Genomic DNA, 15759 nt, shown 5'->3' with positions numbered 1-15759 from the left:
AATCGACTGAGCCACCCAGGCACCCCAAGCATAATACATTTTAAAATTAAATACCTACTTCTGCATCATCCTAAGCACATAAAATCATAGGTTTAAATTTTTTTCTAGTAAACATTAAATTAAGTGCATAACTTTTGAAGTAACAAATGTTTATTTATGTAGCATTTAAAATCATCTTACAAACCACAAGTGGAATGCAGAGGCACTTTAGGGAAATGCTGTTGTTATTTTTTCCACCAATGGATTTGTCCATCTCTGTGACAAAACCTCATGGTAGCTTCATGGTATGTTCTGTTGTTGTTGATGTCTTATTTTGAAATCATTTTAGACTCACAAGAAGTTGTAAAAATAGTACAGAGAGGTTTGGCAGAGAGGTCCTGTGTACCCATCACCTTCTCTCTAAGGTGGCAACTTACGTATTTATAAAAACATTGTCAAAATCAGGAAATTGACATTGGTACAATATAATTGACTAGACTACAGACCTTCCTCGAATTTCACCCATTTTTCCATGCACTCATTTTTTGTCTTCATATATAGTTCTATGAAACTTTACCACATTTATAGACCTATATGACCACCACCACGATCAAAATACAGGACTGTTCTGTCACCATCAAGGAACTTCCTCAGGCTACCCCTTGACATTCACACCCTCCCTTACCTAACCTCTGGCAACCATGGATCTGCTCTCTTCCTCTATAACTTTGTCATTGTGATAGTGTTCTATAAATGGACCCATGCAGTACATAATCTTGGGAACTGACTTTGGTTTTCTCCACTCAGTAGAATTCCCTGGAGATTCACCCAAATTGTCATGTCTGTCAATAGTCATTCCTTTTTATTGCTGAGTAATATCCCATAGTATAACTGTACCCCAGTTTGCTTAACCATTCACCTATTGAACATTTGGCTTGTTTCCATTTAGGGACTATTATAAATAAATAAAGCAGCTATGAGCATTCACGTATAGGTTTTGATGTGAACCTAAGATTTTGTTTCTCTAGGATAAATGCCCAGGAGTGTGGTCACTGGGTTTTATGGTAAGTGTATGTTTAACTCTTTGAGAAACTGCCAGGTCGTTTTCCAGAGTGACTGCACCATTTACATTCCCACCAGCAGTGTAGAAAGATCTACTTTCTCTGTATCCTCATCAGCCTTTGACACTCTCAGTATTATTTCTTTTAGTTATCCTAATATGTGTCTCTCGTGGTTTTAATTCGCCTTTCCCTAATGGCTGGTGATGTTGAATATCTTTTCATATGCTTATTTTTATGGCCCGTTTTGATATCTGGCGGGCAAGTTGCCTTTCTTATATGATTCCTGCCTTCCTTGACCCTGAGAGGAAGAGCTAACCTTGGCTGTTCCCTGAGGCAGGAATGCTTGTGTTAGCTCTTCCACAAAGAAGAAAGGGCGAGGGACATCTATGATTTGACCTCAGTGGTCTGGAACACAGGCTTAGAGCTCTAGGTGGGCTCCAGGAGGCTCTCTGGGAAGAGGATGTAAAGCTTCCAGCACCACATACAACACCCACCACCCCTCCTCCAGTCCATACCCCCCCAAAACACTTCTAATAAAATCAGTGCCTTTGGATATGGAGTCATTTGGGTTTTGTGAGGGAAGTTCTGAGACCGGTCCCACAGTTGGAAATAATAGGATCTGAGCAAAGGGGACCCAGTTGATGGGGCCGCAAATATTACCCCACCTTTTCAGAATGTAGAAAGTACCGGAGAGGGAAAGCTTGAGTTGTCCCGAAAGACCTGTGGTTTCCACCTCCACTCCAAGAGCTGGGCCCATGTCCATCTGATGTGCTCTGCCCAGTGTGGAGGGGAGGGCCACCTCTGAGAGTGACTGCATCCCCTGACCCAGACACATCTTCCTCCCAGGGCTGACTGAGCACAAAGGTTCTTAAGAACCTCTGAGATCAGGGGCAGGACTTGCAAGGCAGGAGGAGCTAACACATACCGTGGAGGAGTAAATGTAGCTGGCCGGGGCAGGAGCCAGGAAGAACCACGCTCATAAATCACATGGTGGAGGATTTGGAGGGAGGGATGTTAGACTCATTGTCTAAAGCGGGGATTCTAAAAGAAGAATCTATAGTGGTGAGGCTCACAGGAGCCTCCTGGCAGACAGCAACATTCCAAATGCAGGTCCTTTCCTATGTCTTCCAGGGCACTTGATGAACCCATCCAGAAGATTCCATTTTGTTACCCATGACCAAAGGTCTCTTCATTATAACCCATCCATTGAATCATTCAACATTGCTAAAAGAGGGTATTCGTAAAGGAAAATAAGGTTGTTTCTAGAGCTTATGGAACACTGTCAGTGTGACCTCGGGGAGGTTATTTAAAATGTGTTCCTCCTTTTCCCTATCTGTAAAATGGGACTAATAATAGTTCCAGCTTCACTGAGAACATTGGGAAGTTTCAAGTCCTCAAAACAGTGCCTGGCCTCGAGCAAACACGGCCCAGGTGTCAGCTTTCGTTATGACTGAAACACGAGCAGCCAGGCCACTAGCTTCTGGCCACACGGCAGAATGTGTGACCCCCGGGGGAGGGTTAAAACTCCCCCAACTGTGGAGGATTGCTCTGTCACCTGTGCTTGATCAGCAGTGCCTGCGTTGATCAGGGCTGCCTTGAGCTGGTGGGTTTTCTGCCGACACTCATCTTTCTCCCTAATGGTAAACTACTGTTAGTTCAGCTTCATTGTCAGCAGTGTCATGTGCTGGGAATGGTTTGCTAAGTCCTACAGAATACGAGACTGCATATTTCCACGTGCCAATTTTTGACACAAATAACTAATAACTAGATTTCCAGCTATCCGAGTGTGTGGTTCAAACATGTTATCATCTCTGCCCCTATTGCTAAAGCTGATGTATATATACAACCCACCCTCCCCCAAATCATATTTTACTTTTGCTGAACACTTTGTTGCCATTTCTCAGTTCTTTAAGTGGAAGTATCTGGTGAACGTAGGCTGCAAGGTTTTCAATGTCTCTTAAGTAGCCTCCAAAATTTTGGAGACCCTGTGCATGGATGGCATTGGTTTAGGATCCAGGGGGGTGGCCTATTGTTCAGGACGAGGTACATGGGGAGTGGCAGAAATCTCCTCTGTAGAAGGCACCCCAGCAGCTTGATGTAGTGGCAATGGTCCTTGGACTCCTTCCTGGGGACCCCAGCTTCCCAGGCTGCCCTCCGCCCCTTACCAGCTAGCCTCTTCATGGAACCCAGGAGGGTCTGGGGACTCAGGTGCTCATGCATGCATACACACCCAGCACAGGACCTGGCTCAGGACATCTCCTCCAGTAAGCCTTACCTGCCTGGTCATACCCAATTCTAGCCCGTCCTTTCCTCTACACTTGAGCACTTAGTATATCTGTTTCCATTTATTCTTTTATTCTACTGAGGAAACAGAATCCTGGCTGGGTCAGAGTGAATTCTTTCTGCCCACGCTACGGTGGTAGACTTGAAATTTGTAACAAGGCCCATTCACACACATATACCCAATAGACACGATATACTGCGTTGGATGATTAAAGAAGCTGGGTCCAGAGAGGGTAAGCAACTTGTCAGAGGTCACAGAGCCGGGCCCCGGCTCAAAGAGCTCCCTGTTAGATCACACTGCCTCCTGTTAATATGACTGTTAGTGGCCTATATCCTTAATTAGCGAACTAACCTGCCTCTTGTCATGGCCCCTGCAGATGCCAAAGGGACCATCCGGGAGATTGTCCTGCCTAAGGGTTTGGACCTGGACCGGCCCAAGCGGACCCGCACATCCTTCACGGCTGAGCAGCTGTACCGCCTGGAAATGGAGTTCCAGCGCTGCCAGTATGTGGTGGGCCGAGAGCGCACCGAGCTGGCCCGCCAGCTGAACCTCTCCGAGACCCAGGTAAGAGTGCAGGGCCAGGCCACTCCACCCCTGCCCTACAGCCTGGGAACTTCGTGGGGTGTGAGGCCTATGGGCTGCTGCAGGGAGACCCAGCTTTTGAGGAGTTCAGACACGCATTAGGGAAACGCTTGGAGTTATAGGCAAACCAGAACAATGAATATAGCGCTGACAAGAGAGAGCTGGCATATGCCAACAGGGGGCCTTCCAGATACGTCAGGCACTTTGGATGGAACATGGGAAAAGGCCAGAGAAATAGGAAGGAGGGGCATCCAGGATGCAGGGAGTTACTCGGGGCTGTTGGTGCGTGAGGGACCCTGCAGGAAAGGATGGTGAGGGGTTGGCTTGCTGGGAGCAAAGGTTCCAGGGAAGAGAAGAAATGATCCAAAATTGGATAGGGGACTTCTCATTTTCCCCTCCTGGGCTTCTCCCCATCCTCCGTACCTGCCCTGCATCCCACTGTGCCTCAGAAGCTCTTGCTGGAGAGAAGGAGTCTGAACACCCCCTTTACTCAGGAATGCCTTCGCATTTTAACAATAATAAGCTTAACCCAAAGGAAAAGCTTTTGTAAAGTGAGCACCCCCTCTGCGCGAATGGAGGCATTTCAAGCTGGTAACAGAGACACATAATGATAACAATAATACTAATAATACCTAGTACTCACGGTGCGGAGGCAGGGCTCTAAGTGCTCTGCCTGTGGTAACTCACCAATGCCTCCCAACAACCCGATGATGTAGCTGCCTGTATTATCCCATTTTACAGAGGAGGAGAGGTTATGTCCAAGGTCATACAAAGAATATGCTCCAGAGCTAGGATTGGACAAGCAGTCTGGCATCTTTATGCCACCCGTAAACTGGCAACCATCCTGGGGCTTATAAAGAATGACTCGAGACCCTTAGTCAGGCAACAGCTCTGGTAGTTTAGCCTCATATATGAGGCAGCTCATGGATAGATGTATTACAGACATGACCAAAACAGGACTTACACAGGGTAGAGGCGAGGAAGGAGAGAGTGAGCAGGCAGACAGTCTGGAAGGGTGCGCTTCCTGGAGAAAGCTGTGGTGGGATATGCAGGGGTCCCTGCTGTGCCTGTTGCCGCGCTTCCCTTGGCACCCCCACTGCAATTCAGTCAGGACCGGCTGCTGTCCTGCAGGCCCAGGCCGTCTCCACCTGGACCTGTTGTCCGGCAGAGCCCCAAACAACACGGCAGATGGCCTGGGGCAGCGCGGGCCCTCCCTCCAGCGACACTCAGTCAGGAGGCTGGAAAGTCAGACTCTGCCAGAGAGAGGGCTGTGGTGGCTGGGCCCGGCCAGAGCTCCTGGGGGGACATCAGGCATAGAGTCACCCCTCAATACCTGCCCCTCTCATCCTATCTGCCCTCTGCCTAGCCTAGTTTTGCCAGCACACTCTACCCTGAAACTTTGCTCTCCAAAGGCACCTCAGATGCCCAGGCCAGCAGCTCCTTCCCTGTCCTCATCTCTCCCCTGCCCTGCCCCCTATACGCCCGACATTTCTCTGCCCTTGGTGGTCAGGACCAAGCCCCTCCTCTTCCAGGAAGACTTCTTGACTTCATCCCAAGAGACCCTTCCACATGTCTTGGTAGTGTGTGTGTGTGTGTGTGTGTGTGTGTGTGTGTGTGTGTACGTGGTGGGCACCAACTAGCACACACTTCCCAAGAACAAGAATGTGTCTGAAAGCCACATCTCCTCTTCAGGCCTCCATGGGGAGCTCAGAACACAGCTGAGCAAACAGTGAGCCCTCAGTGAATCCTCAACTTACTGACTTGCTTACCACTCCCCTTTCTTTTTCCCCCGTCCCCGGGGTCTTACAGGTAACATATGGTACAGGAAACCTCTGTTGAGACCTTCCCCTGTACCGGGCACTGCTCCAAGGGCTTGACGTGTCCTAACTCATTTATTCCTCTCACCACAATCTTATGGGATGGGAGTGAGGTTTTCTCCAGACAGCACTTCTGACACCAAATGTGTGGTGTTTTCTAACACGAACAGCAACCAAGTCCCCCTTTCTCAATCACCAACTGGTACTCAAACTATTCAATTCAATTCTGACACTGGCTCCTGGAGTTAGCACAGACACTATAGGTTACAGCTCAGTCTCACAGGACAGTCCCACATCAGATGCCAGTTGCATGTCCCTGGGGCCACCTGTACTTCCGACTGGCCAGCTGAAACATTGGGGGTTCCCTCATCTTCCTCCTCGGGCTTGTCAATTTGTTGGAATGACTCACAGAACTCAGGAAAACACTTTACTTTCCTTTACTCATTTATGGTAAAGGATACAACTCAGGGGGGCACCTGGGGGCTCAGTTGGTTAAGCATCCAACTCTCACTTTTGACTTAGGTCATGATTTTGCAGTTTGTGAATCTGAGCCCTGCACGAAGCTCTTAACTGGTGGTGTGGAGCCTGCTTGGGATTCTCTCTCTCTCCCTCTCCCTCTGCCCCTCCCCCTGCTCTCTCAAAACAAAGGAATAAACTTAAAAAAAAAGGATACAACTTAGAAATAGCCAAATTTTGGGGGGGGGGAGGGAGAGAAATAGCCAATTGGAGAGATGCACACAGCAAGATGTTGGGGTGCGGGTGTTCAAGGAGCTTCTATACATTTTATGGATGTGCCACCCCCCAGAACTTCCTTGTGTTCAACCCAGAAGCTCTCTGAATCTCATTGTTCATGATTATTTATAACCCAGCCCCTCTCACCTCCCTGGGGAGCCAGGGTGGGGGTTCCAAACCTCTAATCACAGACGTGGTCTTTTTGGAACCAGTGCACATCCTGAACTATATAAGGTCCACCCTGAGTCACCTTGTTAGCATAAACTCAGGTGTACTTTAAAGGGGCTTATTATGAATGACAAAGGGCACTCCTGTCACTCAGGAAATTCCAAGGGCTTTAGGGGCTCTGTATCAAGAATGAGGAACAACAGTCAAATATGTACATGTTTTAATTTTTTTTTAAGTAGGCTTCACACCCAATACAGATCCCAACACACAGTTTGAATTCATCACCCTGAGATCAAGACCTGAGCTGAGTTCAAGACCTGAGCTAAGATCAAGAGTGGGACACTTAACCAACTGAGTCACCCAGGTGCCCCGAATATGTACACTTTTTAAATAACAGAATGCGGGACACCTGGGTGACTCAGCCAGCTGAGCCTCTGACTTGATTTCTGCTCAGGTCATGATCTCACAGTTTATGGGATTGGGCCTTGCATCGGGTTCTGTGCACTGACAGAGTGCAGCCTGCTTGGGATTTTCTCTCTCTCTCTCTCTCTCTCTCTCTCTCTCTCCTTCTCTCTATACCCCTCCCGAAATTGTACTCTGTCTCTCCCTCTCAAAATTAATTAAATAAATAAATATTTTAAAAATACCAGAATAGGCCTTTATTATTCCTGTGTTAAAGAAAGGGAAACTGAGGCACAAAGAAATTAAATAACATGCTGAAAATTTAAAGCAGGAACATTTGGGGCACCTGGCTGGCTCAGTGGGTGGAACACGTGACTCATGATCTCGGGATTGTGAGTTCGAGCCCCATGTTGGGCACAAAGATTACTTAACCATAAAATATTTAAAAAAATAAAAATAAAGCAGGCACATTCATTAGCTCACCAGATTAATCTTTATTAAAAGCTGGCTTTATGGGTAATATTATCCCCATTTCAGGAAACTCAGAAAGTTTATTAACTTGCCCTTGGTTATATAGCTAGAATTCTGTGGAATTCTCCATATATTCACCCATACGTTTGTTCAAAAATATTACTGAATACCTACTATATGCTAGGTACTGTTCTAGGCACTGGGGATATATCAGAGAACAAAATAGATCAGGCACCTAGCCTCAGGCAGCTTCCATTCTGCATGAGAAAGACATAGCATTTATTTATTTTAATGTTTATTCTTCTTTTTTGAGAGAGAGAGAGACAGAGTGTGCGCGGGGGAGGGGCAGACAGAGAGGGAGACACAGAATCTGAAGTAGGCTCCAGGCTCTGAAGTGTCAGCACAGAGCCTGACGAGGGGCTTGAACTCACAAGCTGTGAGATCATGACCTGAGACAAAGTCAGACGCTTAACCAACTGAGTCACCCAGGTGCCCTGACAAATAGCATTCAAAAGAATGATGAGTACTATGAGGCAGATAAAATGTGATATGATAGAGACTAGGAATCTTTGACTGGGGTCATCAGGAAAGGAGATGAATGACAGTGGGCTGAGGTGTGAATGACAGGGAAGAGACAGCCAGAACAAGCGCCAGAAGAGGAGTCAAGACACAGGGTAACAACTGTGAAGACCTGGAGGTGGGAACTAGCATAGAATATTCTGGAAGTGTCTGAAGGCCAGCGTGGCTGGAGTCGAAGGGTAATAGGGAAGGTAGGCGGCAGAGCATATAGTGTTTGGAGGCCCTGATGAGGTGTTGAAGAGAGAGTGCCATGAGAGGACCAGCATTTTACAGAGCTCACTCTGGTCACCATCTGGAGAGTGGTGAATGAGTGGATGAGGTGGGGGCCACTGCCATGTTGTCTTGAACTCTGAGTGATGGTGGAGGAGAGAAGTGAACTGATCTGAGATGTCATCTAATTTGGAGATAGAACTGTTAGGACTCGTTCACCATGACTTACGTGCACAGGGCAAGGGAAAGAGAAATGGTTTGGGCTCGAACTGGTGAATGGTGAGAAGTGGTCAGTGATGCCATGTAACAGGTTGAGAAAGCTGGGGAGGAGCAGGAAGGTGGGAGAGGAATCTGGAGTTTTGTTTTGCATCAGTTCAGTTTGAGATCCAAGTGGAGATGTCAGGAAGGTATGTCAGATATTTCTCCGGGGGCTGGTGTTTCTCTGATTTTGCCTAGGAGTCTTGGTCAGGGCTCTTTTGTGGGAAAGGTAAGAGATTCCTTCAAGTGTGCTCAAATAATAGAGGGACTCCTAAGGGATAGAACAGGAGGCACAATCTTGTGTAAGTCCAAGAACAGGGACCACGGTGTAGCCAGGCCTCATAGGGACCGACCGAAAGCTGAAGACCATGTTGGATCCCAGGACTTCAACATCACATGCAGCTCTCCCCCTAGTGCTCTCCTGAATATGCCCCCAACTGCTCTCCAAGTGATTGCCTCCCTCTCTGTGTCCACTTCTCTTCCTCCTGCCAACCAACATCTTTACCCCCTTCCTGGACATCAAGAGGGTCCTAATCCAGACAGAGAAAATGAGGACTTACTCAGGACCCGTTCTCACTCCAGATCTCTTCCTTAACCACTATGTGCCCAGTTAAGTTGTCTGCATTTTTATTATTTTTTTAATGCTTATTTTTATTTTGAGAGAGAGGGGGTGGTAGAGACAGAGTGAGAGAGTGGGGGAAGGGCAGAGAGAGAGAGAGAGAGAGAGAGAGAGAGAGAGAGAGAGAATCCCAAGTAGGCCCCACACTGTCAGTGCAGAGCTCCATGCGGGGCTCGAACTCACAAACAGTGACACCATGACCCGAGCCGAAATCAAGAGTCAGATGCTTAACCGGAGCCACCCAGGTGCCCCAAGTTGTCTGCACTTTTAATGAGAACCCCCCTTATAGGACCTGGTGCGCAGAACCATGAAGCCTTCCCTTCCCACCACTTACAAAGTTCTGCAGGATGAAGTGTCCTTCGGATATACGGACAGGGACCCAGGCAGAATGCAACTGATCTCTGGGCCTGGCCTTGCCCAGACCCCCAGGATGTGCATTACAGGGAGGCCCTGGAGAGCAAGGAAGGGGTCTCAGAGGGATCTAGTTCTTGGACATACCAGAATAACTCCCACCCCCCACCCCAGAGTGGCATGTGCTCTTCTCCATATCTGAGAACAAGGATAGTCCCACTTAGTCTAGTTCTCCTTGTTTTTATACTTTATCACCATGCTTTGTTTCAAGGAAAACATGTGGTGCTTAATTAAAGCAGTGTTTCTCAAAGTATGGTCTGCACACCACCTATATGTAGGACCGCTGAGGTTCTCATTAAAATACAGATTCTCGCTTAGATTCCATGTTCAGCCCCCAGGCTCCAGTCAGAGTTTCTAGGAAACACCTGACAACCTCTATATTAACCTCTGTATAACCTCAAACTAGATTGACCACATTAACCACATTGCTTAAAAGACTTCAGTGTCTCCAGGCACTTTGCTAAATCCATGATTATAGCTCACTGAGTGATTACAACAAACCTATGAGGAGGCATGATTATAATCCCCATTTTACAGATAAGGAAACTGAGGTACAGAAAGGTTAAGGAACTTGCCCCATGCCATTCCAACTAATTAAGGAGAGAACCATAATTGACTCCAGGTTTGTCCGACCTCAGGATCTTTTCTACTATCTTGTTTGCTACTTCTACCAAAACACTTACTGTCTTGTAACACTTACTGACCTGTCCATTTCCCCCACTACTGGTGTCTGAGACCCATAGAGTTTTAGGTATTCCTGTTTTCTCAGCACCTGGCAATGCCTACACCTATTGGATGCTTGCTGTTCATGTGTTGTATGAATGACCACAGTCAGAGCAGGAAACAAGAAAAGAAGATGTGGCAGTAGAGGAAGGAAAGGTGGGAGGCTGGCCCCAGGACTCCCCTCATTCTGCTGGCATGAGGGACTTTTTTAAGGCCGGGCTCCCAGGATCCAGGCTGAGGACAAACTGCCAAGTCCCAATACTGACAGCATCACCACTTGGCTTGGATAAGAGCAGCTCTGATTCTTCAGCAATTGTCCTCAGCCCCTTACCCATCACCTCTGCCCCAAGATGGCTTCTTCTAGAACAGCAGAATAGGCGGTATCTTCCAGATTACAAAAACCAGGGCCATCCCAGATACACAAGTGCCATTCATAGGAATGTGCCCACAGTCACAGGAAGCAGCCTCTTAGAGATTCATGCCATTTCCAAATCAACAAGGAGGCTTGGGATTTAACACCAACCATGAGCCCAAAGAGGGTGATGGATGATCTCCCAGAAAATACCTCCCTAGTCCGGGCAGCCAGTTGAAAACCATGGCTCATGGACCACGGTGTGGTCTGGCAAGGGATTAGGGGGTGAAAGGTACCAAGCATTCACTGAGTTCCAGGGGAACCAGGAGAGGGAGGAGGCAAGATGCAGCCCACAGGAAGACCACAGAAGGGCACCAAGAAGACAAGCAGAGGCCAAAGCCTCCGAAAGTGTGCTTCTGGATAGCACCCCGGCCTACCCAGCATGCAAATGAACTGGGCCTTGAAGGACCTGTACCCAGATTTAACCCTGAGAGAGGGTGACCCCTGTGGTGGAACTGAAAGCTTCCTGGAGGAGAGGAGGGATGAGCCCAGAGGCTCTGAGCCCGTCTCTCACTCAGTTTGTCCCTTGTTTGGTGAGCCTTATGAATCAGCCCTTTAGGGACTATGGGACTCATGGTAGGAGGTAGACAGGCAGGGTGCCTCTCCCCGACCTTTGCAGTTCTAGCGCCTTCCATCACAGTTCACAGATTAGAATCACACACAGAACTTAAAAAAAAAAAAAAAAAAAAAAAAGGATACATAGGCCCCTCCCCCTAGAGATTTAGTGAGTAGGCATGTGGCATGGGCATTGGGATTTTGAAAAACATGACTCCAGATAATTTTAAAATGCAGCCCAGATTGACAAGCCCCAGTGTAGCCCATAAGGGCCCAAGACATAGGCCTGCCGGATCCCAGCCCCTGCCTCACTTCCTCTCCAGGAGCCTCCTCCTCCCAGAGCCAACCACATCCACCCTATCTTGTACCCCTGGAGCTGCAGAAGGACAAGACACTTTGCAAAAGCTTTGTCATTCCTTATTGGTCACACTCCTTATTACTGCCACTCCCTTTGTTGCTGGGAGTGGGTTAATGCCACCATCCCACTGGACCCTCAGCTTCCCCAGGACAGGAATCATGACTTCTGGGCCTGTCCTCTCCCACTAGTTCAGAGCTGTGAACAGAGAAGGGAGCAATAAATGATGACTCCAATTCAGGGTGGGCCAGGCACCACGTGAGGTCCTCTACCTGGACTTCCTTATCTGATCCCTGCAACAGCCCAGGTATTTTTGTCCCCATTTTTGAGATGAGAAACTGAGGCTGGGGAGTTCGTGGGGTGGTGCCTAGGTCCTAAAAGGGTGGCTGCTCACCGGGGCAGAGAAGCCAGGGGGGCTTCCCGGGCAGGGGAGGGAATGCAACCACACGCAGAGCCACTTTCCCAAGGATCTGGTGGGAGGAGCAATTGAGTTCCGGGAGTGACAAACATAGAGGGTTTTCTTCTTTCCAAACGCTTCCTTCAACCATATTTGGCCGCCTGTCCCTTGGCCTTCCCTTACTGCTATTTCCTTCAAATGTCACCTCTTCAGAGAGGCTATGTTTGCCACGCATTAATAAGCTAGTCCCCTCCCCGGCCACTCCCCTCTTTATCCTGCAGCCTTTTTCCAAACCAGTGCCCCTCAAAGGGTGGTTCTTGGGCTGCTGTGCACCCCGTTCTGTCCCCAGCAAACTCTTATCTGTCTAGGACAGGTTAAGTGCAGAGATGGAAGTAAGTGTAATCCATTTTCATTGTATTTGACAAAAACATTGGTCCACAACAGACTGGAAAACTTTAAAAAGTGGTTCCTCGGCACAAATAATTTGAGAGGTGCTGCTCAAAGCACTCAGAGCCACCTGACAGTCACGGCTGTTTGTTTTCATTTCCTGTGCACCATCCGCCTCCCTGTCTGTGCTGTCCCCTCCACACCAAGGATTCCCTATACTCTCGTCACTGCTGATTCCTCGAGTCTAGAGCAGCACCCAGCAGGCAGCAGGCACTAGAGGGCGAGGGTCCCTTACTGGTTCACCCAGAGCAGGCTGGTGTGGAGAGGCCTTAATGACACTCTGAATACTCTTCTTCCCCCTTTCACTCTACCCTTATCCCCCCACTCTCTGTCCCCTTGCCCTCCACGCCCTTCCTCTTCTTTTCTCCTCCCACCTGCCCCCACTTTGCTTTGCCTGTCCCCTCTCCCTTCCCGACACCCCTCCCTGTCCTCCACCCCAAGGTGAAGGTCTGGTTCCAGAACCGACGCACCAAGCAGAAGAAAGACCAGAGCAGAGACCTGGAGAAGCGGGCGTCCTCCTCGGCTTCCGAGGCCTTTGCCACATCCAACATCCTGCGGCTGCTGGAGCAGGGCCGGCTGCTGTCTGTGCCTAGGGCCCCCGGCCTCCTGGCGCTGACCCCTGGCCCACTGGGCCTGTCTGCCAGCCACAGGGGCACCTCACTGGGTGACCCCAGGAACTCCTCCCCGTGCCTCAACCCACTGACCTCAGCGTCCGCGTCCCCGCCCCTGCCACCCCCTCCACCGGCCCTCTGCTTTTCCACTGCCCCACTCCTGGACCTGTCTGCCTGCTATGAACTGGGCTCCTCGGCCTTCGCGCCCTACAGCAGGCTAGAACGGAGAGTGGGCAGCCCCAGCGGCAGCGGCGGTGACAAGAAAGCCAACATTTAAGCCTCCACCTCCCTGCGACACCGAGTCCCCAAGCACGGCACCACCCCTGCCTCCCCTGCCCCATGGACTGCCCTGAGCAGGCTCCCAGAGAGGCAGGCAGCCTCACATCTGGCCCCACCTGCCTTTCAACTCAGAGACTGTTGCCAGAAGGCCTTGGTCCCGCAGCTTGTGTGTGCGAGTGCAGTGTGCGTGTGTGTGCCTCTCACTGAAATAAAAGGAAAACAATGACAAGAAGGGAAACAGAGTCTCCACAGCACCACCACTGCCCCTTGATCCCATCCCTCCCTCTCCTCACCGGGAAGGAAAATGGGCTGAGCCAGGAGGCCTCTAATGGGAGGGAGCAAAAACTGAGCCACGTTCACAGTTACGGGGGATGGGGTACCACACTCCTACTCCCAATTAGAGCTTCTGCCTGGGCATTGCAAAGCCCATGATAGCCACATGGACGCTTCTGCTGGTTAAGCATTGCTCTTTGCAAGCTCCTCTTCGAAACATAAAAATATTTGAAAGGTAGAAATGTCAAATTCTTCAAGAGGGTAGACAATGACAGGTGCCTGGGTGGCTCAGTTGGTTAGGCCAGGCTGTTAAGTAACTCCTGGTTTTGGCTCAGGTCATGATCTCATGGTTCAAGAGGTCCAGCCCCACACTGGGTACCCTCCCCCTCACCCCAACAGCATGGAGCCTGCCTGGGATTCTCTCTCTCCCTCTCTCTCTGCCCCTCCCTGGGCTTGCTTGCGTTCTCTCTCTCTCTCTCTCTCTCTCTCTCTCTCTCTCTCTAAGTAAATTAAAAAAAAAGGGGGGGGGGGCGCCTGGGTGGCTCAGTCGGTTGAGCGACCGGCTTCGGCTCAAGTCACGATCTCACGGTTTGTGAGTTCAAGCCCCACGTTGGGCTCTGTGCTGATGGCTCAGAGCCTGGAGCCTGCTTCTGATTCTGTGTCTCCCTCTCTCTCTGTCCCTCCCCCACTCATGCTCTGTCTCTTTCTGTCTCAGATATAAATAAACATTAAAAAAAAAAAAAGGAGGGTAGACAATGAAAGGTGAGATCAGGATCTAGAAGAGAGCCAGAGAATGGATATAAGAGGTAAATCCAGGCAAGATCCCACATGCCTAAGAGGGCATGCTCATCACAATCCCCACAACACAAAGCACTTTTTTTTAAAAAATGTGGTTTTTTTCCCTCAAGTAAGACACTTGTATTTAACTTTTTGTTTTGCAATGACCGTGGATTTACGAGAGGTTACAAAGATACTTTAGAGAATTACTTGTACCCTCTACCCAGTTTCCCCCAATGGTTACATCTTCCATAACCAAAGTGTAATATCAAAACCAGGAAATTGACATTGGCACTGTGTGTGTGTGAGTGTGTGTGTGTGTGTGTGTGTGTGTGTGTGTAGTTCCCCGTCATTTTGGCCCCTGTGTAAGATCTGTGGAACCGCCACTGTGATCAAGATGTAGCACTGCCTATTACCACAAAGCTCTCCCCTTCATAGTCACCCCTGACCCACGAGACTTCTTTGAAAGAATGGAAATCGTGAGAGAGGGCCCAGGGACCAGAAATGGGTCCTCAAATCAGAGGCCAGAGGTGAGATTTCAACTCCATTCGGGAAAAAAGATGGGCACAGTCTGTTCCAGTCTGCTCTTGGAAACACGTTTGGTTTCAGATTGGCTGTCCTTAGTCATCCAGACAGGGATCCCCAGACAACTGTGCTTCCTCCCTTCCCTCTGCATTGGCAGTATAGTTTGGGGAGGTGCTTAGAAATGCCAGGACATCCTGAGTCTGGAATAAAACATGGGGTGACCAGGGCAGACCTTGGGTTCAGCCAGCCCCTAGTGTCTACCTTGCCTTGTCCAGCAGACCTGTGCCACACACAACTCCTTTAGCCACTCACACAAAGAGCGTTCCTCCATTTGTACTTTCTGTTCTGGGCTGAAAAATGTCAGGACAGACCTGCCCCATGAGACCGTACAGGTGAAATATAAAGAGGTAGGACAGAGTCCTCTGCCCAGATGGAGAGAGACCTGCCCTGCTTCCCTGGGAGTTCTGGATACTGTGAGAGAGAAAGGGTTAAAGAAACCCAAGTCTGATGCAGGAGACAAACTCAGTTCTTTGGGGGCTCAGAGCCTAGCAGCAGTGACAAGAGAGAATTCTCCAAAAGGGCATGACAAAGGAAAGACACCACATATGTGGTGAATCAGGAGTGCTGAGAAGGCTTCCTGTAGGAGGTGGCACTGAAGTTGGCACAAGAATGATCCTCTATAGATGTTCAAAAAAAAAGGTGACGATTGAATTGTGCAGGGGAAGAAGTATGTAGGTATGGTTAGGGCAAGGGGTACAGGGTGAGGGCAGGTCAGGGGGAGGGGGGGGCTGTAAGGAAAAGATGTGGAGAGAGGGCAGCCTGCCAGAAACTG

General features: G+C 49.2%; 1 protein-coding gene across 1 annotated transcript in view; it reads left to right on the top strand.

Annotated features, from left to right (window-relative positions):
- VAX2 (ventral anterior homeobox 2) overlaps positions 1–14080 on the top strand; it is a 29006-nt gene extending 14926 nt beyond the window's left edge. The window contains exons 2-3 of the mRNA XM_060658439.3: positions 3701–3888; positions 12904–14080. Coding sequence (XP_060514422.1) covers positions 3701–3888; positions 12904–13350 — 635 coding nt within the window. The 3' untranslated portion in view covers positions 13351–14080. The remainder of the gene's footprint in view (positions 1–3700; positions 3889–12903) is intronic.
- Positions 14081–15759: the final 1679 nt, after the last annotated feature.

The sequence above is a fragment of the Panthera onca genome, chromosome A3 (assembly GCF_046562875.1).
Source record: "Panthera onca isolate mPanOnc1 chromosome A3, mPanOnc1 haplotype 2, whole genome shotgun sequence".
In the NCBI taxonomy this organism is placed as follows: Eukaryota; Metazoa; Chordata; class Mammalia; order Carnivora; family Felidae; genus Panthera; species Panthera onca.
This window is presented reverse-complemented; position numbering and strand designations above follow the sequence as displayed.